The following is a 26,394-nucleotide window of genomic DNA, read 5'->3' on the forward strand; positions in this document are numbered from 1 at the left end:
AGGACACAAACCACTAAAATTTTTTTTATTATTTTATCTGCATAACGATGATGACGTTTATATCTGTTAGAGTTCTATAACTTGACGTTTCTTTGTTGCATGAAGTCAAGTATTTCTAGAGTAACACACAAAGTCCAGTCTTAAATATTGACATCAATAGTAGGCAGTGTTTGCCCGATTCCTTTTCTAACTGAATACAAATTAATTCATTTTTTATAGATTATAGGTATAGATATTTAGGTTCTTTAATCAAAAGTATGATCTTTATATGATCATGTTGCCTGATAGTACATTGTGTATTTCTAACTGTCACTGGGTTTCTTTGTAAACTGCTGGTGCTTGTAATTGAACCTTAAAATAGCAACTAGTCAAACCACCAGTGGTTTGTAGAATTGTGCGGCAATCTAAATGGTAAGTTTAGCCAAAGTAAGGATGTCACTGTGACTCTGTGCCCAGTGTTTTACACAGTATCTGTGAACCTTGTAGCACCGAACCTGCAGTGCTTTATACAGGACTAATAGTCACAGGTGTCCAGTGGCCAAGATGAGGTGCAGGATGACGTGTAGCAGCCGCATCCTTGAATGTGGTGTTTCCTGTGAAATGAACCAAAAACTGAGGAAAGAAGGCCACGTATCAATCACCAGAAGGACAACACTCCAGCGTCCTGGGAATCCTTATGAAAACACTACCAGAAGGACAACACTCCAGCGTCCTGGGAACTCCTTATGACATGACCCAACTGGCCTGTTGACTGTTTTTTTATTATAAAATAAAAACAATAAAACATCTTTATTGTGATCTATTCTTGTATTGTATGTGAAGTCATTAAAACACATTAGTCTTTATTGATTCATATGCAGTGTATATAAAACATACATAATGAAAAGCTTTGTACTGGCACTAAAGTGACTTTTAAAATTCATCCACTCATGAAAGACTCTGGAACGTGCAGGTCACCAGAAATCATCATCTTCATCCTTGTGTGAAGACGCTGCAAAGCTGGGAAAACAAAATCACGTTAGTCAGAGCCTCAGGCCAAAAAGAGTGTTTCTTAATTAACTCAGCTCTGACACAAGATAACCCCAGGAAAGATGAGATCAGAGCAGATAAAGAAATTAAATATTTGTGGAGGGGGATTATGTATGTCTGACTCTTTTGTACCTGACCACAGTAAGAGACTAGAGCTGAAGTTAGAGACCTCCTCGTCTCTACTGTGCTCTAACTAGTTTACATTACCTGTTTTCTTTCTCCTCAGACAAACTCTTGGCTTCTGGGCTTGTGTGTCCTGCCTCTTCTCTCTCTAGACTCTAAGAAATAAAATTAGGTTTAACGTATTTGCAATTGCAAGTCTACTATCACAGTGACAGTTTCAGACTAATATGGATGAAGCCCACCTGCACTTGTTGCTTCTCTCTTGCTTCCAGAACCATTTTCATGTATTTCTCCAGTGGATTTTCATCTTTAGACTTGTGTTCTTCATCTCCAGCCTCCTTGGGAGACTCCTGAGGAGCCTCCTCCCTTTCCTCCTTTGGCTCCTCTAGTTTTTTCAGAACTCCACATTCTCCTTCCTCCTGCCCTGGTTGCCCCCCCTCTTGCAAAAGCTGTACAGAAAGTCATTTAATCAAACTGCCATTTCTTTACAAACACTAAATATCTGACTATTAAAAGGACTTCATACCATCTCTTGTTCCAGTCTTTGGAGTTCTTGCAGCTCCCTCTCTCTTGCTTCCTCTTGCTCTCGCTGCCTTCGTTCTTGTCTTTCTTTTCGCTCTAGTTCCCACCTCTGCTCTTCATCCTCTTCTGTCCCAGGAGTTTCCACTGAGGTTTGTGATACTTCTTCAAAACAAAAATCGACTGAAATGAGTCTGGTGGCATTTAACTCTAAAATCCCTCTATGGCTTTGGATTTGTACGCTAGGCTGGCTACAGTGTGGCACGAGATAGGCGGTTATCAGGGGATGTAGACCTTTATCTTACAGTAGAAGGTCAACCAAGACTGTTGGCACAGGAGAGAGACTCACCAGCCCGGCCCCGCAACTCTTTCGGGTCTTCGGGGAGGTCTTGTGGGCGGGGGGCAGCAGGGCCATCAGGGGCCTCCACAGAGAGAGGGACAGCAGTGTCCAGGAGAAGCTCTGGAATGTGGCTGGGCTCTGGAGGGAGACATGCACAAAGAGATCTTTTATGCTCCACCATAATGCAACAGGGCCAGAGGACCAGCACAGAATACATAATCAGTTGCCCTTCATCTTCACCACTGTGGGGCCTCTGAAGGGACTTCACGAACACTCATTAAAACCACCATCCTGAAATTCAAATACGGGATATGCTCCGATTTACTGAGATCGATTCAGCCAAGGATAATGACCACTGAAAGTGTATTCATTTATTACTTGCCTAAATACATTCAGAACTGTTGGGACAAAGGTAAATATTCATAATGAAATGATTTGCCAGCAGGAGGAGGCACGAGCAATTGAGACTGCACCACTTTGCTGCACATTATGCACAGCAGTCAAACAAACAGTAAAAGTTCCCCTTTGATCATAGTTACGATCACTGTTAGAATGATGACAACACTAATTACTTATGTGATAAGTGATTAAAACGATACTAATTCAAAAATTACCTGGCACAATCTCTGTGAGATCTTCAAGGTTTATCTTCTCAGGCTGTGGTGAAGACTCTGAACTGGAGAAGACATGCTGTATATTTGGGGGACTGAAGAACCAACATAAAGATGAGGCCATTAGTATTCACCGTCTGGATGTGGTGCATGACAGTGTCACGCTGCCCTTGATGAGACGTGCCAGATGGTACCTGCACTGGTCTCGAGCTGTGCTCTTCAGCTGAGGACTGTGAGGTGGACTGAGGTCTGTAGGAAAGTCACCCTCGGCCGCCGCCTCATCATGGGGGCCATGTTGGTGCTGTTTGTCAGGCCACAGCTCTGGGAATGATGCTGGAGACACAACTGCTTCTATCAGGCACAAATATATTATTAGATATTTATCTTTTCAAGTGTGCTTCAAAGTTTGAAGAGTGTTTTTTACAGTAATGTACAATATTCGAGCACTGGAAATATAAGACGACTTAACTGTTTAAAGTGGGTCAGAGCATTAAATCTATGCGTTTGCAGGATAACCTTTAATAAGTACCTTTTCTGATCTCTGTTTGAGTCGTTCTCCTTGAGAAGGACTGAGGTGTGGAGGACAGACGTCTGGATACAGCAACGCTTTCATCCTGAGGGATGTCCTCTTCTAAAAACAGAGGCTCAGCCAATGAATGGATGCTGTAGTCAGTGAAAATTGTGGACTTGGGTTGTGTACGGTCCTCAGAGAAGGTAACTTTTGGCTGTGTGTGGGGAATGATATTGTTGGGTCCACTGTATTCTGAGATGGGGATTCTGGTAGTTTGGGGACGTGGTTTGTGTGAGAACTTTGATTTATGGGTTGAATGGGAATATGAAGAGTGAGTAACTGCTTTTCTTGGGGACTCTGCTTGCTGTGGGGAAAGGGGTCCTGCAGGAAAAATGTGAGAGACAGTGGAGCGCACTGCCCTCTGCTGGTAGTTCCTGTAAGCTTCTTCCAAGGTCTCCGCCTCCTTCTGCAGCTCCTGGATCCGTGCCTTAGCTTCAGCCACCAGCTCCACATCAGAGCCTACAGAGTCACTCCACTGTGGCTTGTGTCCCCGCAAGAGACCTGCTCCAGAAAGTCTGTCATCATCATCATAACCCACCCTGGGTCTCAGCAGAGCCCTGTCCACATAGATGTCAGGGGGTACAAGCTTGTCTGGACTGAGGTCCAACATGGAGCGGTCAACAAGAGAAGGTTTGGGGTTACGCAACACTTCATTTTCAAGAGCTGTCATGAGAGGGAAAGGGAAAGAAAAAACAAGGTGAATTGAGCACTATACCAGACATAAGAAGCACAGATCTGAGAGTAAAGAATTATCCACATGCATTAAAAATGAAGTTACTACAACTGTAATATGGCTGCTAGTATTTACACAAATTGGTCAAACAATTCTCTTTGAATAAATCTTAAGATCAAATGTTTTTTCCACACCAGCAATGGAAACCAATGGGGTCAGTATGCATTGCCTGTCACCTTGTTGAGTTTGGAAAAGCTGCATTTTGATGTCCTCCACATGGTTCGTCATCCACTGTGACTTCTCTTCACATTCTTTTAGCTGAGCCTTGAGCTGAGTGCATCGCTCCACCTGCAGAGAACAAAGCAGAACAGAGTTTTATACTAACAAGGATCCATTGCTAAAAATCCAGGCTTAAGGATAAACCCTGACTCATTGTTACTAATTAGAAATTCTTCAAGGTGAAACTAAACAACATGAAAAATGCAGACATGTTTCCCCCAAGCTCTGTGAGGTGCTGTGATGCCACTGACCTCACACTGGAGCTGTGCCTGCAGCACCTGTTTCTGGTTTTCAAACTCTTCCTCGTCGAGTTGGCGAGCGCTCTGAAGCCTGCGAAGCTCCATCTGCAAGGCCAGATGCTCTTTGGAAGGTTTTCCCAAATCTGAAAAAAAACAGGTGATCAAAATGTAAACTGAAGAACATTTCATTTTCTAATGCATCATCTGATCTAAAGAATAATCCTTCCTGATTTAAAGCTTTTTGACTGTGGTGGCCTGGAAACCTCTCTGTGTGATGTTTGCATGTTCTCCATGCTTCTGTTGGGTTTTTGCAGATACTGAATAGGGAAATAGGAACAGCAGCTTCTACTCACCCGCATGGAGAAATCGATTCTCCTCTTGAGCCTCTTCCAACTGTTTCTTCATCAGTCGCAGCTGCCCCTGCAGTTCCGTCTTCTCCCTTTTTAAACTTGGATAGTCACTCATGTTGTCTGTTCTCTCTCTTAGCAGCTCTTTCTGTTGACTCAGTAGAGAAATCTGCTGATGTGCCGTATCCAGCTCAACCTGGCAAACAACAGAAAAAGCAGGCAAAATAAACCAGGAACTCGATTGCTCTATGGACCACAATTCTAGTACACAACCACATCACACTTTGCCTCTAGACAACTGCTAAAGTATATCATAGGATTGAGCCTGATGCCCGAGAACGTTGGTGTTGTTTGCACTGCAGCATGAATTGTTCTTACCTGCAACCGCTTCACCTCTGAACACGCTTTAATGTGCTCCTGCAGTTTGGCATCAAGTGCAGTAGACTCTTTTAGGATACGAGCAGTTTCCACTAAGAAATAAAACAATGTAAATAGGATGCAAACCATAGCTAGCTGGGCTTTAACGATGCAGGGTCTACATGCTGACCTTTGTTTTTGTTCTCACTCTCAGTTAGTTTCTCGGTTCGCCTGATGAAGTCCTCCTTCAGCTCCAGCTGATACCTTATAAAGTCATAAAACCAAACACCATTACAATCTAACCAAGAAGACTCGTTATCCTGGTATACAACTGTAGAAGTTCAAATCAAACCACCTTCTATCACAACCATGGGCCTTTTGGTGGATAAAACGATCTAATGTGGCCATATAAACATATAAAAGGCCTTGACAGTTGGCCAGTATGTGTGTAATTATTAGACATTTCATGTTTAACAAATGAAAATACCTGGAAAGTTCATTTTTCAACTTTTGATCATACGTGTCTTCCATAGTCGTCACTGCCAGTTCTCTTCTTCTCAAGAGTTCTTCACTAGTCTTGACCTTCTCCTCATGAATTTGACAAGTCCTATAATGAAACAGCATTGTTCACGGTGAACCCGTGGTCTCAGTGTGAGAGCATAACAACATAGCAAAAAAACACTTACTTCTCAAAAGCCTCCATTCTCATCCTTAGCTCATTTTCTCTGTTTCGCAGTGTTTCAATTTCTTTCAGTAGTGACTGTCTCTGCATATAAACATTTTTCTCCTCAATCTAAAGCCGAGACACACAGACCCACAATGAATGACAGTTAGACAAATTTTGATTGAAAGAATTTTAAATTATACCAGTGAACATTGTGGTGTTACGAGACTTTAGTAATAAAACACAAACTTGTGATTAGGGACATCACATCCAATCACCAGTAATTTACCTCTTGTTGCTTTTGTAACCTGTCAATGGCATTTTTTTCTCGGTCCATCAATGCCTTTGCCTTCATTTCATAACTCCTCTCTAGGTCTTTCTTCAGCTTTTCAAATTCATTATGAAATTTCTTTTTTTCTTCCATCCTCACCTTGGCAATATCAAAATCTTTAAAATGCTCCATCTTAAGAAAAATAAGAAAACATTCAGGTAACACTTAATACTTAAAAAAAACACTTATTTATCATCATGTAGAAAAGATGCATGTACCTTTGTGTTCATTTCTGCTTCCATCTGTGTTTCAACGTGTTTTTTGTAAGCAGCCAGTTTTGATTCCATAGAAAACCATTTGTCCCCACTGTGACTGAAATTCTCATATTCCTTATCAATCGTTTTCATTTTCTCAACTATGCATGGATAAAAGAAAACCTTATTAAATACAATGCTTAAGAAATACAAGTATAATATGATATTAAGACACTAGTTCATTGTACCAATTGATTCTCCACAACTTGCTGTGGTGGTTGTCTGTGTGTCAGCATCGTGATACATGTTGTGAGTATAGTGGTGTGTTAGCTGTGTCAGAAGGCTGATCAGGAACCCTGTTAGAGATGCAAAGTACTTTCAAGAATAGAACTTTAGAATAGAACAAGACTTTGAAAAGGAACAGAACACATACCTTTACCTTTGTTATCTTTATTTGAAGACTGAAAGAAATATATAAAAGTAAAATGAAGATAATGTTACTAAAAAAAGTTCAATAATAAATTTTGTTCCAATGATTATTATGGTGCTATTATTTACCAGGGATCTGTAAAGCGCTGATTCGGGACTTAATTTAAGTAGCTGAAGAAGATCCTCCTTTGTGAAAACCTTGGAATACAGATAACCTTTTACTAAGCAATAAAAAAATGTAAATGTTTTTATGCTAGAATAAAAATAATTTGTTTTTAAGTCCTTCTTACCTGTTCTTTCTGCAGTCCACTTTCGGGGTAGAACACAGAAAGGCTGTACTCATAACCCGAGGTACGCAGGTGATCAGCCACTATGCTGTTGCAGGCTGACACCAAAAGAGCTTCAGACTTTACGGGTACTAGCCTGGGAACTGGTTCTCCTCCTGACAAATGTGGTTGTTTTAGCTCATGGATGAGCTGATTTCGCAGTTGAGTCTGAATTAGATGAGAAACAAAAATGAAGCCCCACGTTAAAAATAAATTCACATACAACTGCAAAGAGCAGCAACGACGTTAGCGATAGTAAACCTTACTTTGAGCGTGTCTAGCACTCCTTTATTTTTAAAGGTTTGATAAAGTCTTCTCCTCAGCTCGTCCGGGGACAACGTTTCTTCTCTTGACGAAGACATAACCGTATCTGCAGGTTCTAACACAACAGAAACAAAAGACAACACGACGGTAAAACTGACATTGAGATAGCTGCAAATACATTCCATTGTACCTCCTTTAACACATTCTTACCCGTTGTTAGACTGTTAGACCAAATACGTCTTGAAAAAAAGTGTGATTTTACAAATTAAAATTGTAAAGACCAGAAAACATCTCGGAGTCTAGGGAGGCGTGCCTTTAACGTTTAAATCGGTCAACGTATATTTTGTCCCGTGCTTATGACGTAACACCACAAACGAACAATTAGCTTATTATTATCAAATAAATCACTGATTAAGTAAAGACATAAATATATATACATATATATATTGAAACTACAAGTGGCTGATTGTAAAGGATTCTAAAAGAAAGAAATGATAAATGCAGATCGCTGATCGTGTCGTCATCACTTTGCGACTGATCCTGCTGCTCTCCAGGAAGCAAAAAATTAAAGGTAAACAAAAGTCTGTGGTATCAAACTAATTAGAATTGAACCACGTGCAACCGTTTTTTTGTTATATTATTTCTAGCTCTGTGCTGATAGCTATTATGTGTAGATTTTACGTTCGTGTCACAGGAATTGCTTAAATATTCATGCGACACAACGTAGTAGGGTAACAATCTAAGCTAGCAATACGATAACAGTCACGTTAGCTTATCTAGTTATCGTGACAGTTAAGTTAATGCAGTTTAACCCGTGTCGTTTGTTGGTCATTTATAGTAGCGCAGTTTTGCTTTGCTGAGAAGAAGGAGAAACGATGTCTGGAAGCTTTTATTTTGTCATGGTTGGTCATCATGACAACCCTGTGTTTGAGATGGAGTTCTTGCCAGCTGGGAAATCCGAATCAAAGGTAACAAGGCCTCATAAATAAATAATAAATATAAAATGAATATAAAATAAATAAAACCAATTATTACTTTCTTTGTGTGGGTGTACTGCAAACGTGGTTACCACCATATTAAAGCAATATAACGTGACCACCATAATCTATGTCTGCTGTCAACTAGTACAGGGTCTTTTTAGTTATTTAAGAAATTAATACTGCCTGTTAATAAGTCGTCTTTCTTGAGAAGATTTGTTTTATGGATTACAGGATGACCATCGACACCTGAACCAATTTATTGCACATGCAGCTCTGGATTTAGTGGATGAAAACATGTGGCTGTCTAACAACATGTACTTGAAAACTGTGGACAAGTTCAATGAATGGTTTGTTTCTGCGTTTGTCACTGCAGGACATATCCTTTTTCAGCTTCCATTGGCTCATTTATTTTTTCTCGATTTTCTATTATTTGTTATAGTAATACTTATATCTGCCATGTTAATTTGTAGTATGTTGAATGTTGTGTTCTATGTAGGCATTCAGTGGATTGGTATTATGTTCTTTAACTACTTTCAGTACATATAAGATTCATCATGCTGCATGACGTCCGACAAGAAGATGGAATCAAAAACTTTTTTAATGATGTATATGATTTATACATTAAGGTGATTTGACTTTTATTTATGCAGTATGATACAGCATTTCAGTTACTGATAGCATTTGAATTAAATCATATTTTTGTCTTCCAGTTCGCAATGAATCCATTCTATGAAATCAATGCACCAATCCGCTCGACAGCTTTTGAAAGGAAAGTCCAGTTTCTGGGAAAGAAACATCTCTTGAGCTGATATCTTCGCATACATACACACCTATCTTGTCTATGTCTTTGTCTATACATGTATGTGTATAGTATTCTGTTTAATGAATGCAGCCATCAAAAATGGGGATTTTTGTATGAGGAATTTTTATGTCTGATCTAGCTTGTCACATTCATATGTTCCACTTGGTGTATAGCTACTGTAATAAAACCTGAATGAATGAATAAAACAGTCTAACAGACACCTATGTTTTATTTGATTGGTTTAGATGTTTAGGTCACACCTTGGGTACATAAAATGATCTAGGGTGCAGTGTTAATAGGACAAAATATACTTCAAGAGTCACGTTTCAAAAGAGTTTATTTAGTTTGTCATTTCAGTAGTACAGTTTTGAATGTAAATGAGGATCAGTTAAGGTAAACTGGCGGTTTAATATATAGCTATGAGAAAAGACTGAACAATTTAGTAATAAAAACACAAATATTGTTTAAAACATGAGGAAAAGTGTTCATGCAGTAGTGATACATACTGCAAAACACTTTTCCCACATATTATAGTTTGATTCAAGTTTTTTTTTTTAAATTAAAAATATTTTACAAAATACAATAGTAAAGTTTCCAAAAACATAAATACACTACATGTCATGCATGTTAACCTGCTTTAATATTCATCTTCAGTTAGGGATCTTGTCTCTTAGCACTTCCAACACATAATCGTTATGTATTCACTATGCAGAATGAGAATGAAGAAGTTCTAAAGGTGCAATCCTTAATCAGTAACAAGCTTGAATTTATTAATCACACTATAGGAGTGCCTTTGCTACTTTAAAAGAAATAAGGTTAATTTGTTGTATAAATTATTTTATTGATGATTTTCTAAATATAAATATATGTCACCACTTTGACATTCTGCAGTGATGTTCAGAAACACTCCCAATTACCACATACCTAAACATATTAAATGATAATTTACCTTGAAAATACTAAATTTTAGAGGGAAGTAAAACAGTTTGAACAGATTATCTCACTTCTGTCATGACATACGTTACTTCCCACAGGTAGTTTTAATGCAACACAATGTATTTCTGTAATTACTATCTTTTCATACCCTGACTGTTGAAGAGCTAACTCAATTCAGTGTTTCTGTGTTTACTGGTAATAACACTGGGATGATTTAGTGTTTCATCGCTGCCTTCAAACATTAGTCCAACTGTTAGAATTATCAAACTTTCAATAGCTAATCACAAAGCCAGTAGCACAATTTGTTTAAATAAGATGTTACTGCAGCATTGTACATCTACAGCCCTGTCATATAACAGGCATAACAGCAACTTAATGTTATAGATAAACCCTGAATGTTATGAACAGCAAGCAACAGCAGAGCGAGGCTTTCTGTGGAGCTTCACTGTGTCTGTGGGGATGAGGTGGTCTGTTCTTTCATCCATAGCCAGCACTCTACGCACTGCTTCCTCAAAGGCCACAGCTACATTGGTGGCATCTTTGGCACTGGTCTCATAATAGGGGTAGTCACCATTCTCTTGGCACCACCGCTGAGCCTCCTCAGTGGACACCTGCCTCTCTGTCACATCTACCTTGTTGCCCAAGACTACAAATGGGAACTTCTCTGGTTCCTTGACATCTGCGTAGTAGATGAACTCCTTCTTCCAATTGCCTAGGTTCAGAAAACTCTGGTTGTCATCTACACTGAAGGTGAGCAGACAGCAGTCAGAGCCACGGTAGAAAGGAGTCCTCAGGCTGCGGAAGCGCTCCTGGCCAGCAGTGTCCCAAATCTGTAGCGTAACCTGGTGGTGATCTACCTCCAGGTCCTTGTTAAGGAACTCAACACCAATGGTGTGGAAAAGATGTGCGTCAAACTTATTGGTCACATAACGATTCATGATGGAGCTTTTTCCTACACCTCCATCGCCCAACAAGATGACTTTCAGCAGGGATGTTTTTGTTGTCATGTTGCTATTCCTCCTGATTGACCACTTTAAAATAATCTGCCTGATGGAGAGATGCACAGTGTTAAACATGTTTGATGGTGTACGCCCCAAAAAAGAACAGAAAGTTGACAATCATTTCATGTATTGTAATTATGTAGTAAACGTTGACTTTTCCTCACCCCTAATTGATATTGGCCTTCTATACTGGTCCAGAGCATGTGTTGTAAACCTTGGTCCGTAGTCACATGCTCAGCTGTTTAATATTGATGCGCGCAGCCGTTTGGACAACGTTCAACCCGCTGTAACACAGTGATAAGCAATCAGTTTCCCGATGAGCAGCCAGCCAGGACAAGCGCTGTTCTAAGGCAACAGAGCGTAACCTGCCACCACCGCCGCGAACACTCAACGTCTAAACGTTTACTGTCATACAACAAAGCTGCATGACAGCAAGCGAGCGGCAGAAATAATCTCAATTATATCCACGAGCTAGCGAGGTGATAGCTAAGCTAGGATAACACAAAAAGGGAACAAAAGGAAAGGGACGTGTAATAGTTTACTAACTAAGACAGCGTCCGGTTTACTTGCAGGTGCGTTAGCCTCTAACGTACCTGTGTGGACCGGGCGGCTGCGGGACCAAAAAGGAGCGAAACGTGAATTATGAGGCTAATATTAATGCACCCGTCTGGCAGCTTTCTCGCCTTGGCGTGGCTAAAGACACCGTCAGTCGTACCGTTTCCTGGTAAACTCCAGAGGCTCGGCGCTACAGCAGCTAGCTGGTAACAAGCTAACGTCAGCCTCGGGTCACGTGATCTTGTTGTCAGACAAACCCGAGCAACATGCGTTGAGAAAATGTCTTCTTCTTCTTGAGTTTTATTAGCGGTTTGCAAACGATAGTTTGTGCATTACCGGCCCCTACTGGACCAGCACCAACAGGAAGTATATGTTATACAAACAAATATTACTTATGCATGTGCTGTCCACACATAATTATATAATATATGAAGAAAGAAAGCAGTGTAATAAAAATTAAAAAAACAAATTTAATGTAATAGTACATATGATATTGAAGCAGAATTTACAGCAGTTATGCACTGACATTTATCGTTTCAACTACATAGCCTTCAAAAAGTTATTCATATAAGACTGAATTTCAGATTAAATTCCCTTTGGAATTCACATTACCTATTTAACGTCAACTTCAGTAATTCACATATATGCCATAAAATAGTAAGTACCATACCGTTACACATAACTAACAGTAAAAGTTAGCGATTCCTGCTTTTCCTGAGATTGGAGCTGTTTGTTGCAGGACGTAGCAGCATGGTGACAAACTGCACATGCACGCGCTGGTTTCACGCACTGTGACCTCCAAACCATGTGCTTGAATCTTTACGTCGCGCAGTCACGACGAAACACCGACACACGTGCAGTCATCCTAGACATGCGTCGTTTAGAGGATTTTAATTATTTATCTGCGGTGGAGATTCTTAGAAGACTGGACTGACATCCTCTTTACACGGCCCCGAGGTCAGTGCAACGTTGTCCAACCCGATCTCTCCTCCAACACCGGTCCCACGCAGAGCCTCAAAAACAATCTGAAAAAGATTCTTACTGGTGAGTGATTTAATAATATAAACAGACTGTATGTAGTGTCACCAGAACTTACTGGATTATATAAGCATCTCTCAGTAAAAATTAGAAAAGAGCTCACTGATTGCGGGGCTTTCTCTTTCCAGGCCACGGTGAGGAACTCAGTCTGCCAGCTCTGGGCTCTGCTGTGGCTCTGCTCCCACACTGGGTAAACGCTGTTATCCAGCAGCACCCTGAGCGCACCCACGTTGTGACCCACCACGCGGTAGTCGAAGGTGAGGCAGAAGCTGCCCTGCTGGGCGCGGTCGTTGAGCAGCAGCTTGAGTTTGGCCACATCCTCCTGCTGGCCGAGGAGCCCGCTCACAGCCATGTAGTACTCAGCACCTGGAGGCGTTGGTACAGTAGGGCATATATACAATATATCTGACATACAAACCTGGGAGCAATGATAATATATACAGTATGTGTGTTGCTGTGTACCGTTATCATGGTAGGCTACACTCCAATCCATGTCATCAGCCCTGTCCTGGACCCACTCACATGCTCCCTGGTCAAAATTGCAATCAACAATGAAGTCTATAAGGCAGAAACGCAGAAAAGCACATAAGAAAAATGAACCACATGGATGCAAGCCTTTAATTTACTACAGTGATGCACAGACTAATATTCCTTTACCTTCCTGAACCGATCCAAAGTGGACCTCTTTGATTTCTGTGCCTGGGCTCAGTGCTGATTCAAAGTCCTCTGATACTGTGTTTGAAGCGTGAACAAAGATCATGGTGAGTTGCTACAACTGCACATCGAGTGGATGAGGATACAAGACAACGTCTGTCAGAATTAGAGAACACAGGACGTTTCAACGACATTCTCTAAAAACTCTAAGATGCAGCAAAGCGATTTTCCACAAGGAAACATAAGCCAGAACCAGGGGGTTTTCACTCAACAGGTGGAGGCCTGCCCTGCTGCCACTCATGTCCTGAGATGGAACCACAACTTAAGGATACAGAACCCCAAGCATTGCGAAGAAACCACCCCCTGGCAGGCAGCCATGTCAGACGAGTGACAGCTGGGGATCTTAAACCCGATCAGCCACAGAGGTCTGGTGCTGATGACAGACGTTCCTAGTGGGATTGAAGCCTGTTTGCACAACAGCTGTTTTAGGGGAAGCATAATAAAAGGCCTGGAGGCTTCGTAACCTCCCTCCGTTCCTTGCTCACCTTCCCAGGAGATGGGAAGAGTCTACATTTCTCCCTGGAGGTGATGGATGTCTCGCAGCCTGTCTTCTCTGGCTACTGAGCTTTTACACAGACTCAGGTGTTTCCATAAAGATGAGATGAGTGGCGAAAGGTAACCTTATCTGAACGATGTCTCTCTGAGATACATGCCATTCGTGCACTGCTCCTCTTTTCTTTCATTTATTTATTTTTCACTGAACAGTACTTGTAGCTCCTTATAGATATCGTAATGTGACAAGGACATACCAGACTAATCAGATTTAGTGTGAACTGGTCCTGAGGTCAAAGGTCATATAAAACAGCAGGCTCCTTTGTTCGCCGGTAAAGGGCTAAGAACTGTTACTTGTTTCAGCTGCCCACCAACAAATCCATAATTACGTTCAGATGCTGAACAGACACATGAGTTTGTTTAGTCTGTGTGTGATTCATGCGTTCTGGACCACCCAGAACCTCCTAGGAGCAGAATTAGTGTAAAGCAGCCAAACAAAGGCAACTCACTGAACACATCTCCCCTTGGATTGAGCTGGTTGTCTTCGTCTTCCTCCTCCTCCTCCTCTTCCTCTGGAAATTCAGCCCGTGGTCCCTCTTCGGTCCTGGTGCCGACGTAGACCTCTCCATCATAGTCGAAAGGCTGCTGGCGGATCCCGGGAGCCGGTGTTGTGTTTGGTTCTGGGATTATGTTTTTAATGTCTTCGTTGTCCGGCTTTCCTCCCAGAATCCTGGGCCCCAGCTGGGAGTCTGGGATGGCTGCAGGAAGGAGAAGGAAGGATGAGACATGTGGATCCACAATCACGAGAGGGAAATGCAGTATTTTACGGGAGCCCGCTGTTTGTTGTCATGTGTTTGCCAGCTGCTGTTCTCAGTATCTTCCCTGCACTTACTTCACAGTGCATGCCACAGAAGGAACCTCCTACTCCATGCAGATGAAGCATAACAGCCAAACTCAGTCCACACTGCACAAGCTTCTTATTGCGTAAGTTCTGATCATGCTACGACCTCTGGGTCAAGTTGAGTTTGGGTGCGCTTTAATCATTCCAGCCATCAGAGGAGGGGTTGGGATCAGGATGCAGAGCAGCAGAAGCAAAGGGTGGGATTTCACACAGTCTCACCATTGAGGAAATGATGTACACTGCCTTTGTCTCCATCCCACGACCTCTGAGAAAACGGCTTGACTACAAAACACGAAGGCATCTTCATTGACACAAACCCCTGAGCTCCACCAGCCTTCACCTGTTATTATCTGGGCCCAGTTCAAAGAACACACCACAGCCTGTCTTTCCCCGACTTCCTCGGACGCTTGGCTGCCGCACAGCGTCAGGTCTAAACAGGTGCGTTTTCAATCTCTTGCTAGCATCTGTGAAGGGATGGAGAGTCTGCGAGCAGGAAAACATGCCTTGGAGGAGCTGTTTGCTGATGTTTAAAGAGTCCAAATGAAATATGTGGCTGTAAAAGCGCTGTTGATCTCTGTGAGGCTCGTCGGGGAAAGGCTTCGAACATACGTTTTTGAAATCTCCGTTTGAGAAGACTTAGTGTGACGTAAAAAATAAAAAACCCTCCTGAAATCTCACCAGAGCATTCAAAGCCGTTGCCTCTGAAGCCGGCCTTGCACCTGCACCTGTGGGATCCCTGGGTGTTTAGGCAGACGGCGTGATGGCTGCACTTGTGGACGGCGGCCGCACACTCATCGAGGTCTGCAACGGAAAGTGCTGTTTACACCTTCAGGAGAAGAGCTGAGCACCGGCACTGGATGTCGACTGCAGGACCCCGTGTACCTTACCTACACAGTCATATTTGCCGTCCACGTACTTCAGGTCGTAGCCATCTTGGCACTTGCAGTAGTAGCTGCCAAAGGTGTTGACACATTGTCTGTTGTAGGGGCACAGGTTCTTCCCCGTGACGCACTCGTCAATATCTGAACGGTAACGTGGGGAATTCTTGAAAAATGCCTTGGGGTGTTACAGTTTTCCACACACCTTGTTCATAATCATCCTATGAACAACGGAGGCTGAGAATGTGCTGTTTCAGAACATTCTCAGACTCCACTTCTACTGGGCCGCGCTCATTTTTATGCTCCCAAACTATCTGATTACGTTCTCGTGTGATCGGTGCATTGTGTCAAACTGGCCGTGTTGAACCTCCGGCAGTTCTGTGGGAGGAAATATGGCTTAATTGCATCCATCTGATTTAAAGGCCGACGATGCCAAAGCCGCAGAATCCACATAAGCTTTATAGACCGGAATACTATGCAGGAACTCTCTATGCAAGCCAAGTCTAGCTCCTCCACTTCCTACAGCGTCCCTTATTTAGACTTCAGAAATCTCTTCCAATCAGAATATTACTAATTGGACTCTGTGGATCTGGTTGCTCACCTACACAGGTCCTCTCATCCTGGCCCAGTTGCAATCCTGGGGACGGACACAGGCAGCGGATCTCCCCCTGCACCTCCTCACAGCCGTACTGACAGTGAGCGAGAGAGCACGTCCTGGAGTCTGAGTTCATGAACACAAACACAACACATGAGGACAACAATGGACCGGAGCGTCTGCGCTCATCCCTGCATGCGCGGGACTCACTGGCACACGAGCCGTCGGGCATCAACATGTATCCGTTGAGACAGTAGCACTTGTAGGCGCCGTACGTGTTCATGCAGCGGTGCTCGCAGGGGCGAGGCTTCAGTCCGCACTCGTTCAGATCTGAAAAGCACACGGAACGTACGGGAGCGCGTCACTCAGCAGATGGAGGGGAGATTAGCTTGACCCACGCTTTCCAGACGCGCTGCACTAACCTCTAATACCCACCTTGGTTACACGTCTTTCCTGTGTATCCCGGGAGACACTTGCATTTATTGGGGCCGACACACTCTCCGTGCTTGCAGCCGTGCTCACACTGGGCTGGTGAAACAATCAGCGCGAGGAAAATGCCATCGCACATTTCAGTGGTTTGGAGAACGGGGGACTTCAGTCAAACCGCACGCTTCGACTATGCAGACGAGGATTTTGTTGCATTGTTGCACAGATTGCGCTCTTACCCTCACACTGTCCTTTGCTGTTTTTCCTCCAGCCGTAGCAACACTCCAGTCTGCTGCCATAGCGACACACACCTGGTTGGTTTCCAGTGAGGACTTGTCGGTAATGCCTGCTGAGAAGGAAAGAGGAGCAGGGGGCAGCATCTGTAATTTGACTGTCTCGGCAATATTTATAACCCAGCGTGCCTTGAACAAAAGACAGCAAATTATACCTTTGAGTAAATCTTACGTCAGTTAGGATGTTTATGAATGATCATAAGCCATATACAATCAGGTTATTTAGGCTAGAGTCTGCTGGTTATAGTGTTACAAACACCTAAATAAACACTTAGTTCATGTTGCTTAGAGATAAACAAGCGCTCCCTGCAGAGCAGCAGCCAGCTGGTAGGATGTCGACTCCAGATGGAGAAAAACACATTAATCAGACACTTCCTGTGTTGCACATTGATGCTTCATGTGCAACCTCTTTAAGCCGTTTGATACCTTGATCTTCATCAGACTCCCTCACACATTCAACTCCATCATTACATCCACCTTTCACCTCAACGCTAAACTCAATATCCTAGATGTCGAGGCGTCGCAGCGACAGCATCCTAAAAGCAGCCTCGGCTCCAGTGCGACTGGAGGAATGTGAGACTTGATGGAAATCAACCAGAATAGCCCCCACGAGAGGGACAGGTGCTCCTCACTTATTAACAGTTGCTGCGCCGCATTTAGCAGCGGCAGCGCCGGAGTGCGAGCTCACCATCACAAGCGCTCCAGGAAAAGCTGGAAGCACGTAAATCAGTAGGAAACGGGACTCATGTTAAATAAAAGCATGCAGGAAAGGAGCGACTCCCTTTTTTTTTGCTCCAGGATACTGTGTAATACTGTACTTTAGATGAGACTAAGCACACGTCCAGGTCGCTGACACCTGCTGCACTCCAACTTTAGAGACTTACCTGTGAGCGTCTGCGCCGCCACAGGAGACGCTGATCAGCACGAGCAGAGCCCAGACCAGGCTGAAAGGCTGCATGTCTGGATCCGGCTCACTGGGCTGCGATGTCTAGTCCTCTTTGGGGTCTGAACTCATTCAGATGCTTGGATGGGTTTTCATGAACTTCCAGGACACGAAGTCAAAGTCCCCCTCTACACTCGGCGTCCCATAATTTGCTTCTTCTTCTCCTTCTCAGAAATTCCAGGGGTGGGTTGACACTGTGAATTGATACTGCACTGTGAGCGATGGGTTGTGACTTTTGGAGGTAGGACTGTGTTTGTACGGGGGGTGGGGACTGCGTTAAGGGGTGCTCCTCTTTTGCCTGAAACCCAATACTGGACCATATGAAAGTGTTTCAGAGGACCACAAGCAGGAAAAGTCCCACTGGTTGAAAACCACCAGCTACAGCAAAACCTAATCTTGTATTTCTGGTTGTTTTCTGAAACTAAATGCACTTGAACGCATCGCTGCTTAGAGTGCCTGTGGAGTATACTTGTGGGAGAATAGGCTCGGAGTGGGACTTAGACGTGTGCAGGCCTGTCATTAACAGCTGTCTGTCTTTGATGTCTCACTCACATGCAGCACAAAGCTTTGCCCTCTCACACACCATAATTCCAAGTTTAGCCGTAAAATGTTTATGGAGCTTTCACAGCCCCGCCATCTGGTGCTGCTCCCGTCTAACTCCTAATACTCTGTCTATTTAGTGCCACGCCTGCAAATAACCCCATGACTGCAGAAGAACCCGCTTCTGTTATGATCACCTCAAATCGAACCGGCATTTTTGCTCATTTATTTGAGTTTGGTGCAGCTCTCTGACTAAAGGTTAATGATTCTAATGGGTGCAGCGGTGGCCACAGGTATGTGCAGCTGTAGACTGGGGCCCTGCAATAAGAGAGTGCAGCATGTGGATAAACTTCAGAAAGAATAACTTTATAGCCCAGATGCATGAGTCAGAGCTGCGGCGTGCAGTTTTTAACCTCTGTCACCAAACGAACCTGCAGGTTTAGACCCTGTGCTACAGAAACACACACACAGACGCATTCCACCGGTCGCATTCTAGTCTGCAACCTGACTCCGCGCCTCGACGTCCCGAGCTTGTGGCCTGTGCGTGCTGTACATTAGTGCTGCCTACTTGGTGCTGCTAAAGGAGCAGTGCTGGGTAAATGTCAGGTGCTGGAGCCCAGATGAAGCTCCGGGCGCTACCACGTGTGCCCTCGTCCGACCAGGAAGCCTGGTTTCATACCACAGAGCTGACTTTGTCTAGATGAGTGTTAAAATTCATTTAGATCATTCTAGTGCGATTTTTTTAAATGTCAGCTGTTCTCCCACTGTTCTTCCAGGAGGGGGAGGCATTATTCTGTTCTTTCCAATAATAAAGACATAAGCATAAGCGGAAGGTTAGAAATAAGGACATTCGTTTCTCTATGACTTCCTCATTTTCCTACCACCAGGGGTCGCTGTCTGCTGGCAGATATGCTGTATTAAAAAAAGTCACCTAGTGTCACATCCTGAAAGATGCTGGAGTTTACTGAAAAATGAATTGGTTTCCTTTAGTATTTCCTGTCGCTATTAACCGATTTTCTCTGATTCTCCGATTATGAATCGATTCAAGACTGATAAACCGTGGAACAAAGAATCCAACTGGCTTGTAGGGCTTTGGTTGTTGTTGTGTTTTGTTATTTAGATAATGTGTGTAAGTGATAACGTGATACAGCACTTTGCATTATGACCATCAGGAAGTGAGCCTCTCCACTTCCCACAATTCACTTAGGCCCGTTCTTACTGCGACAGCTTCTCGCTCGCACGCATCACTCAGTTCAGACAAACGCGGCTGCTGCCACTGACCACAAGTCAGCGTTTTCACAGCCCCTGCATTATATTTGTTGTTAATATAATAATTATAGAACACATTAAAGCGTTCATCAAGGCTTGTGGTGAATTGAGCAAGTAATTGACTATAAAAGGAGAAACAAGGCTGTTGAGCAGCTATTAGGAAAGTGATGTGTGTACGCAACCACATCCTGCTCCGAGTGGAAGATGAGCAATGAATCTGCTGCAAGAATAGTAACTGCTGTGAAAATGGGCCACTGGTCGTCACTAACACCGTGCTGAACTGTTCGGGGCCGCGTGCGTTTGCGTACATTTGAATGGCGTCACGTGCGTCGCCGTTGTGTGCGGCCATTGTCCTGGCACTTCGTGCCATTTGTGTTGTTCCTGATCGGGCATCGAAGCCTCTCAGTCGTTTGCCGTTCCTGAAACCCTGCGTGGCGCTGGCGGCCTGGCGTGACGCAAGGAGGAAGCGGCGACTTCCCCCTGCCGCGCTCCGACTTCGACATTTACCGTGGGCTGGGTGAACGCAGGTTCCATCACGCTCACCTTCCTCGTACTCACTGTAGCAGAGCTGCAGGCTGAGCCGGCGGCCTGATGAGGAGGCCGACTTGTGCTTCACTGTTATCTCTTAATTGAACGTGTCCACACACGGTTGGCGATGACGCTGAGCTTCACTGGACCCAGAGAGGGAGAGAAGACAGGACAAGCTGTGAACAAACTAGACAAAACTAAGTGATTCATGCCACAGTTGTGTCCTTTGCACCTCCTGACTAGTTGCCATAGACCCGTAAAGATCATCCAGTGAACACTTCCTATACCTAATGATGTTGCACAATGTTGTTGGACTTGGTCAGTGAGGAACTTCCCTTTATGCGTTCTTTGCTACGTGACTGCATCAAACCTCAACTGCTTCACAGATACAACTTGTTTTACTTAGTTGCTGTTAAACGTGAGTCCTGACATAAAACATACTCCTTCGTGCATCTGCTGCACTGCCTTTTGTCCATGTTGTAATCTTAAAGCTCCAATCATGCGTGTGACTTTGCTGCTCTTTGATGTCCGCGGGGGCTCCAGTTACCGTTTAAACTTTTCAAGGAACTAAACCCTGAAGGTCGGCGTTTCGAGCCCCTGCTCCTTAACGCAGAGGGTCCGAGCTGGGTAAAGTTACACATCCCTGCACCCAAAACACAGCAGGCAGCGCGGGTCTGGGCCGTGGTCAAGTAAAGTGCATGCCGAGCAGGATAAGACACGCTGCAGCATCACCTCTGCCTCCTGCAACGTCTGCGCACGGGAGCTCAGCTGTTGAGGGAATTATAGGCTCCTGAAACATATTTTTAAAATGGTTGCAGTGTTATTACAGACTTGTGTGATTATCAGCAAAAGTCTATGAAAATGAAAACAGCAAGGTTTAATTTCCTGTTTTCACAAAGCGCTTGGTAACTGGAAGTGCTTGGACAAACGGCAGAAAAGAAGTGACTACTGTATATATGGACTAAAGTATTACATTTAGGGTTACGTTTCATATAAAAAAACATATTATGACATTTGACGATGGTATTTCTTTCTGACTCCAGCCATGAAAATTGTGTAACTTAACGTGTAACCTCTTGCTTATGTTTACTGTAAGTTACATCAGCGGGTTTTTATTGCACTGTTTAGCACAAGGTGAAAACAGTCTGTGATAAACGTAGACTAAAAACATCCCAAATAGCACAAGTCGGAAGTTACACTTCAAATCCTTTGACCCGGACTTTGTCGAGACAGGTAACGCAAACTATTTCAGGAGAACACACACAGACTGAGACGACATTAGCTTCAATTGCACCAATGTTTACTGTTATAGAGCTGCTGATGTTCATGATGGTGATGATTGAAGATTCTGTTGCATCCATCCATCCGCTGCACCTAATAACGCGCTGCCTGGGCGTGTGCCCACACACCCACATGATCCACATTGATCAAGGGGAGACCAGCGCTGACTGTCTCGGCTTCTGTCAGCCTTTAATTCACAGCGAGTTGTTGTGGCTGTGTCACAGTAAACATTGCTGCATCCCTTCAGAAGGGATCATCTTAAAAATCCATAATGTCTGAGTCTGTTTACACATGTTGCAGCCTATAGCATCAGCTTATAGATCAGGTTTACTCAGGGGAGGTGTCCTTCTTACACCATGATGTACCAACACACAGCAACAGGCTTTATTATAATCAGTTCTAAAAAAACTGTACCATCAACTTGGCCTTTCACAGCTCGTGTGCAGAGCGATTCACGGTGACATTAATCTGTACAGTGTATGCTGTGACTCCAGCAGCACAGAGCACTGAGCTGTGGAGGCTGGTTTCTACTGCAGCTCGCTCACCACATCCTGTTGCTCACCTCTGAGACAGCTTCACAAATGAGCTGCTGTAGCCCACGGTGAGACTGCAGAGCACCCCACAGGGAGCGCCGGGCGCGATTTAACAATCGCACAATCACGGCCTGGTGGGACTTCACTGATAAAAGCAGCGAGCTGGAGAAGTGCATGTTAAATAATCCTGCGAGACTATATATATATATATGAATAACACAAATCCTCTTGGGCCTAGGTGCTCAGAATTGTACTTATATTGCAGTAATACAGAGATCTGCTGATGCTGTGCAGACAGACTGTACGAGGCACCTCTTCAAGGCTGAGAAACATGACTTGGACGTTGACTCGTGGGTGGAGCTTCCTCCTGCTTATTCAAAGCCCAACATCATCGATGGAGCTTTGTTTTTTGCTAATCGGGGACAGCTAAGACAACAAGTACGCATCAATGCAACGCAAGCTGAACTGTAGGCTGTTAGTTACTCTTTAGAATCAAAGCTACTTTGCTGCTTCGGTCTAAACGTATGATTCACTGCAGCACTAAACTATGAAAAGCCGCCGTCTTATCTCTCAGCTCATCGTGGCCTCGGAGCCGCGTCCCAGGTTCATTTATCTGAAATGTTAGGGTCACTCCTTGCCAAGCAGAGGGACCACCCACACAGCCTGGAAGCCCGGAAAGACAAATTCTGCAACAGATGTAAACAGATGTTTTCATCTTCCTGAATATTTTACTCCAAACCTCATTTACAGTGTCTATGTTTAAACGTCTGTCACTCTCAGGCGCAGACGTCGGATATTTGCGCCTGCAGACATAAAACATTCACATATGATCATATGTGACATGAATGCACCCCTCCCCCCTCCAACACATGCAAACTGACAGCTCACTTCACGCTTTTTCGTCTCACTTCCTATTCCTGCCACACAAAGACACCATTCAGTGGAAAAGTACTCTAGTCCGGCACAACAGGATATAACAAGCTTCACAACGGGGATCAATGAGTGGATGTTTGTGATGAATCTGCTTCCACTAGTCTTGCTCCAGTTGGGACTAGTTCATAATGTTGCTCCTGATGATCCCATGAATCTTGTCGGATTGTTCTGTTGCACCCAGAAACAAAGACGATGTTCATTTCCTCATTTAAATAAAGGTTAACAGCTTTCACAGGGAACTGGTCGTGCAACAGATTTTGCATTTACAGTGCATGTGTGTCTTCTCTGTGTCCGTTCGTTGGTTTGATGAACCCAGCCACCGCCGCGCATCACTAATACAGCTCAAGGCCCAAAGGCTTCTGGGAGCTCCTTTGTCACACACAGCAGCCGTTATGGCGTCTCCCTGGAATGGTCCGATCACACCCTCAGCTTTTGTGTCCACCCATCACACAAAAGCAGCGCGGCTTTTTCCCACCACGCCGTGATAATGAACACAAGGATGAATTGTCCTCTCCTCGGAGCAGCGGAGTGAAGAGTGTAACAGAGAGACGGGCGGACGCTTGTGGGGTTAATAGTGAAGTTGTGGTGAACCGTCAGCAGTAGCAACGCGCATCAACACACAAAAAACACTGCAATAGGTTTTCTGAGAGCCCAACGATTTTGCTCAAGGACACCATTTTCTCCTGCACAAGAATGCATGGCTGTGCCTTACGCAAGAAACATGCTGAGACAGGCCGACAATTCAACAAGCTCCAACGTCTTAACCTGCACAGGACCAGACCAGCATTCAGTAAATAGTTTCTTCCCCTCTCAGCTGCTCAACAGGTCTCATCACAACTGTTCCCATTGTGCACGTACGTCGTTTCTGCTCACTTCTACCGCACGCGCTGGAAAAAGCACCTGGGGGACATTTCGCTAAAACATCATATGACAAGGAAATATTATGCAAAATATAATGCATACAGGCACAAGCTTCTTACTGGAGTCACTAAATACTGTTTTCCTATGGCTGTTTGAATGGCGATGGGTTGTGTGTGTTCAGGCTGTCGACTGAAGACGGGGGAAGAAGCAGAGACCGACTCTCGGCTCCTGTCACTTCCTGTTGCATGTAAAAATAAGAACCTGTTTTGGGCCCTGCAGCATTTCCCGCTTTATCTCAAAGAAAGCGAGCGAGAAAAAAACAGCCAAAAACAGAAAAGACGAGATCAGCCTCTGCTTCACACACTGACACTGACTTACTGCCAGTAAGCTCACAGCTTAGCAACATGTTCACTAAAACCACTGGCATCATCAATACCCACACTTATATGCAGCACACACACACTAACAGGGACGGTGGTGCTTCTTTGTACTCTGTTTCCCACCTCACGCTGAGGATCTCTGTTTTGTGACCAGACGGCTCCTAAAGACTGAGACAGGGAGTAGCGTCTTAAAGGTTCGACAAAAATACAACCGTTTCCTTTTTTCCCACACTAAAAATGGCTGTGGATTAAAAGCGGCCTCATGGGAAAGAGGATGACTGGGACACTGTGCCAATCCCTCGGCAGAGCCTATTATTGTTGTTTCAGCACAGCTGTCCGCGCTTATGTAATCTCTCCCCTCATGAGAGACAGCTGCTTCGCCTGTGCATTAGATTAAAGCTGAACACCGTTTATACAGTTGATTGGGTCACCTTCCATGAGCTACGGCAGCGATAAGCTCTTTAGAGGCTCAGCGGCTCGATAAAGCTGCTTCCAGTCACACGTTTGCCCAGGTTCGTTTATGTGCAGCTCTTCATATATAAACCGCTGCTGGTGGAATACAGCAGGCAGCGTGCCTACAGGGAGATGGATTAGCTGGTGACGGCGACGCCTGGAACTACTCGAACGCCGGAGCCCAACGCGACCGAGCTCGTCAGGCGAGATTCTCAACTCGCCTCCTTACAGCTGCACAGCAGGGAGCCGGTGTGGCTACAGCTGGAGGCGAACACACCTGCTCAGGCCTGGAGAGAAGCATGGCGTGCGTACAACAAAGACGCCTGGTGAAACAAAGATGGAGGCAGAGCCTTCAAAAGAGACATCACCACCAGCTGACAACTCAAAGCTGGTGGCGTTAACGAGAGTCAGCCACATCAGAATACTAAGGGAGCAGTTTGGAGGTATAAAAACACAAGGACAGAGTCTTTACATTTTTTTATTATGCGTATTTAACAAACATATGCATTCCAGAGGTTTGACAGAGACAAACTGCTTTTGCTTCGCTAGCATTAACAAGCGGCTGCAAATCTGTGGGTGCATGACGCATCCAGGAGCAGACTGCTCTACATGCAGGAGACAGAGGCCGCGGCTGATGACGGAGCCACTTCCTTGGTGAACAGGAAGGTGGAGGCAGGTGCAGGTGGAGTGGGGGGCGGGGGTCGCACAAACGCTGTAATTTGGAATGCATGTCGATAAAGGCCGAGGCTTGTGGAATGTACAGCTCACAGGAGGAACCCGTCTCTAGGACGCCGCCTTCTCCTGCTCAATGGCTGCAAGAGAACACGTTTGCCATTAGTGCCACAGGTTTGACACCAGTTACAGAGCATTGAGGTCAGAGGTCACCACCTACTTTCTTTGGATGGCAGAGAGTTCTTCTCCTGAGTTACCGTCTTCTTCAGCTTTGACTTGTCAAACGATTCGACTTCCTTGACGTCGGGTTTGTCACACATGTTTGCAGCAGATCTGGATGGGGAAAAACAGCCAATTAGTCTTTTTTAATCCAGATGTGAAAGCTGGGCATCAGTTGGAACAATTATAAGCCTGATTGACACCAAGTTAACGTGACAGGCAATTGGAGCATAAACTAGGCCCGAGAGCGGAAGTGAACGGCGGAGGGAAGACGCCCAGTGAGTCCACCCGCGCCTGACGAGCAGTGTGGCGTGTGAGCGTGTGCAGCTGGGGACCACCGCCCTTTTAATCAATCAACGCCAGCAGTGTAGGCTTCCTCAGTCACCCCCTCTGAACAATGAACCTGAGACTCGGGGCGGAGCGGAGCGCATGGACTGAACAGTAGATTCATGCAGAGATTAGCTCCAGTGGCAGACAGCGCAGATTTTGTGTGGTTGCAGAGACTAGACGATAACACAACGCAAAGCCGTCACTACAAACGGAATAAGTCAGTGTGTTAAAATAACCTTACATATAATACCGCATCTGACACAGTTTGGAGTTGAAGGGAGATGACAACGAGGAAGTGGATAAAAGCATTTAACTACTAGAATTAAGAAACCAAGGCCTCGTTTTAGTTGCACAGCACTTAACACACAAAATCGAACTCACCGGCGTTTGCGTCACAACCAAGAGATGCACGTCCCGTCGCAGCAGGAGCAGAATGCGCGTCGTCTGCTCCGCCACACAATAAATACTGTGCGCATGCAAATTTCCTCTGACGTCACGCCCTTTGTCCAAAAAACGCCGCTTTTATCAACAAACGCCGTTAGGTG

At 44.5% G+C, this 26,394-nt stretch overlaps 5 protein-coding genes across 12 annotated transcripts; 1 reads left to right on the top strand and 4 right to left on the bottom strand.

Moving 5' to 3' along the window:
* Positions 1-742: 742 nt before the first annotated feature.
* Positions 743-7,661, bottom strand: ofd1 (OFD1 centriole and centriolar satellite protein). Of its 4 annotated transcripts, none has more exons than XM_029135839.3 (23): positions 7,507-7,661; positions 7,299-7,411; positions 6,997-7,200; positions 6,836-6,904; positions 6,717-6,738; positions 6,526-6,633; positions 6,302-6,438; positions 6,042-6,215; positions 5,775-5,881; positions 5,576-5,695; positions 5,279-5,352; positions 5,110-5,201; positions 4,738-4,927; positions 4,397-4,527; positions 4,103-4,214; positions 3,152-3,856; positions 2,817-2,973; positions 2,626-2,717; positions 2,021-2,149; positions 1,679-1,836; positions 1,395-1,601; positions 1,237-1,307; positions 743-999 (listed from the first exon to the last, which is right to left on the bottom strand). In XM_029135839.3, exons 2-23 carry the CDS (start codon positions 7,392-7,394, stop codon positions 954-956), a joined length of 3,201 nt encoding a protein of 1,066 aa, XP_028991672.1. In that variant the 5' UTR covers positions 7,395-7,411; positions 7,507-7,661; the 3' UTR covers positions 743-953. The 4 variants fall into 4 exon arrangements, with proteins under 4 accessions (XP_028991672.1, XP_028991673.1, XP_040924683.1 ...); XM_029135840.3 differs by having other exon boundaries at positions 2,817-2,955; positions 6,711-6,738; XM_041068749.2 differs by having other exon boundaries at positions 1,679-1,833; positions 6,711-6,738.
* Positions 7,662-7,709: 48 nt separating this feature from the next.
* trappc2 (trafficking protein particle complex subunit 2) lies at positions 7,710-9,296 on the top strand. 2 transcript variants are annotated; one of them, XM_055505231.1, is made up of 5 exons: positions 7,710-7,867; positions 8,135-8,264; positions 8,508-8,650; positions 8,815-8,902; positions 8,987-9,296. In XM_055505231.1, exons 2-5 carry the CDS (start codon positions 8,172-8,174, stop codon positions 9,083-9,085), a joined length of 423 nt encoding a protein of 140 aa, XP_055361206.1. In that variant the 5' UTR covers positions 7,710-7,867; positions 8,135-8,171; the 3' UTR covers positions 9,086-9,296. The 2 variants fall into 2 exon arrangements, with proteins under 2 accessions (XP_055361206.1, XP_055361205.1); XM_055505230.1 differs by lacking the exon at positions 7,710-7,867 and having other exon boundaries at positions 7,874-8,264.
* A 101-nt stretch (positions 9,297-9,397) lies between these two features.
* On the bottom strand, positions 9,398-11,836 carry rab9a (RAB9A, member RAS oncogene family). The gene is made up of 3 exons (XM_029135844.3): positions 11,609-11,836; positions 11,180-11,299; positions 9,398-11,061 (listed from the first exon to the last, which is right to left on the bottom strand). The coding sequence occupies exon 3, from the start codon at positions 11,019-11,021 to the stop codon at positions 10,413-10,415; it is 609 nt and encodes a 202-aa protein (XP_028991677.1). The 5' UTR covers positions 11,022-11,061; positions 11,180-11,299; positions 11,609-11,836; the 3' UTR covers positions 9,398-10,412.
* A 184-nt stretch (positions 11,837-12,020) lies between these two features.
* On the bottom strand, positions 12,021-18,076 carry egfl6 (EGF-like-domain, multiple 6). 4 transcript variants are annotated; one of them, XM_041068751.2, is made up of 13 exons: positions 17,792-18,076; positions 16,854-16,960; positions 16,624-16,716; positions 16,399-16,518; positions 16,195-16,314; positions 15,603-15,737; positions 15,394-15,516; positions 14,935-14,997; positions 14,324-14,572; positions 13,266-13,340; positions 13,071-13,166; positions 12,712-12,974; positions 12,021-12,595 (listed from the first exon to the last, which is right to left on the bottom strand). In XM_041068751.2, the coding sequence occupies exons 1-13, from the start codon at positions 17,863-17,865 to the stop codon at positions 12,488-12,490; spliced, it is 1,626 nt and encodes a 541-aa protein (XP_040924685.1). In that variant the 5' UTR covers positions 17,866-18,076; the 3' UTR covers positions 12,021-12,487. The 4 variants fall into 4 exon arrangements, with proteins under 4 accessions (XP_040924685.1, XP_028993723.1, XP_040924686.1 ...); XM_029137890.3 differs by having other exon boundaries at positions 16,854-16,963; XM_041068752.2 differs by lacking the exon at positions 14,935-14,997.
* Positions 18,077-25,090: 7,014 nt separating this feature from the next.
* tmsb4x (thymosin beta 4 X-linked) lies at positions 25,091-26,360 on the bottom strand. Its single transcript, XM_029135825.1, has 3 exons — positions 26,231-26,360; positions 25,521-25,633; positions 25,091-25,440 (listed from the first exon to the last, which is right to left on the bottom strand). The coding sequence occupies exons 2-3, from the start codon at positions 25,618-25,620 to the stop codon at positions 25,412-25,414; spliced, it is 129 nt and encodes a 42-aa protein (XP_028991658.1). The 5' UTR covers positions 25,621-25,633; positions 26,231-26,360; the 3' UTR covers positions 25,091-25,411.
* Between the last annotated feature and the right edge of the window lie 34 nt (positions 26,361-26,394).

The sequence above is a fragment of the Betta splendens genome, chromosome 21 (genome assembly GCF_900634795.4).
Source record: "Betta splendens chromosome 21, fBetSpl5.4, whole genome shotgun sequence".
Taxonomy (NCBI): Eukaryota; Metazoa; Chordata; class Actinopteri; order Anabantiformes; family Osphronemidae; genus Betta; species Betta splendens.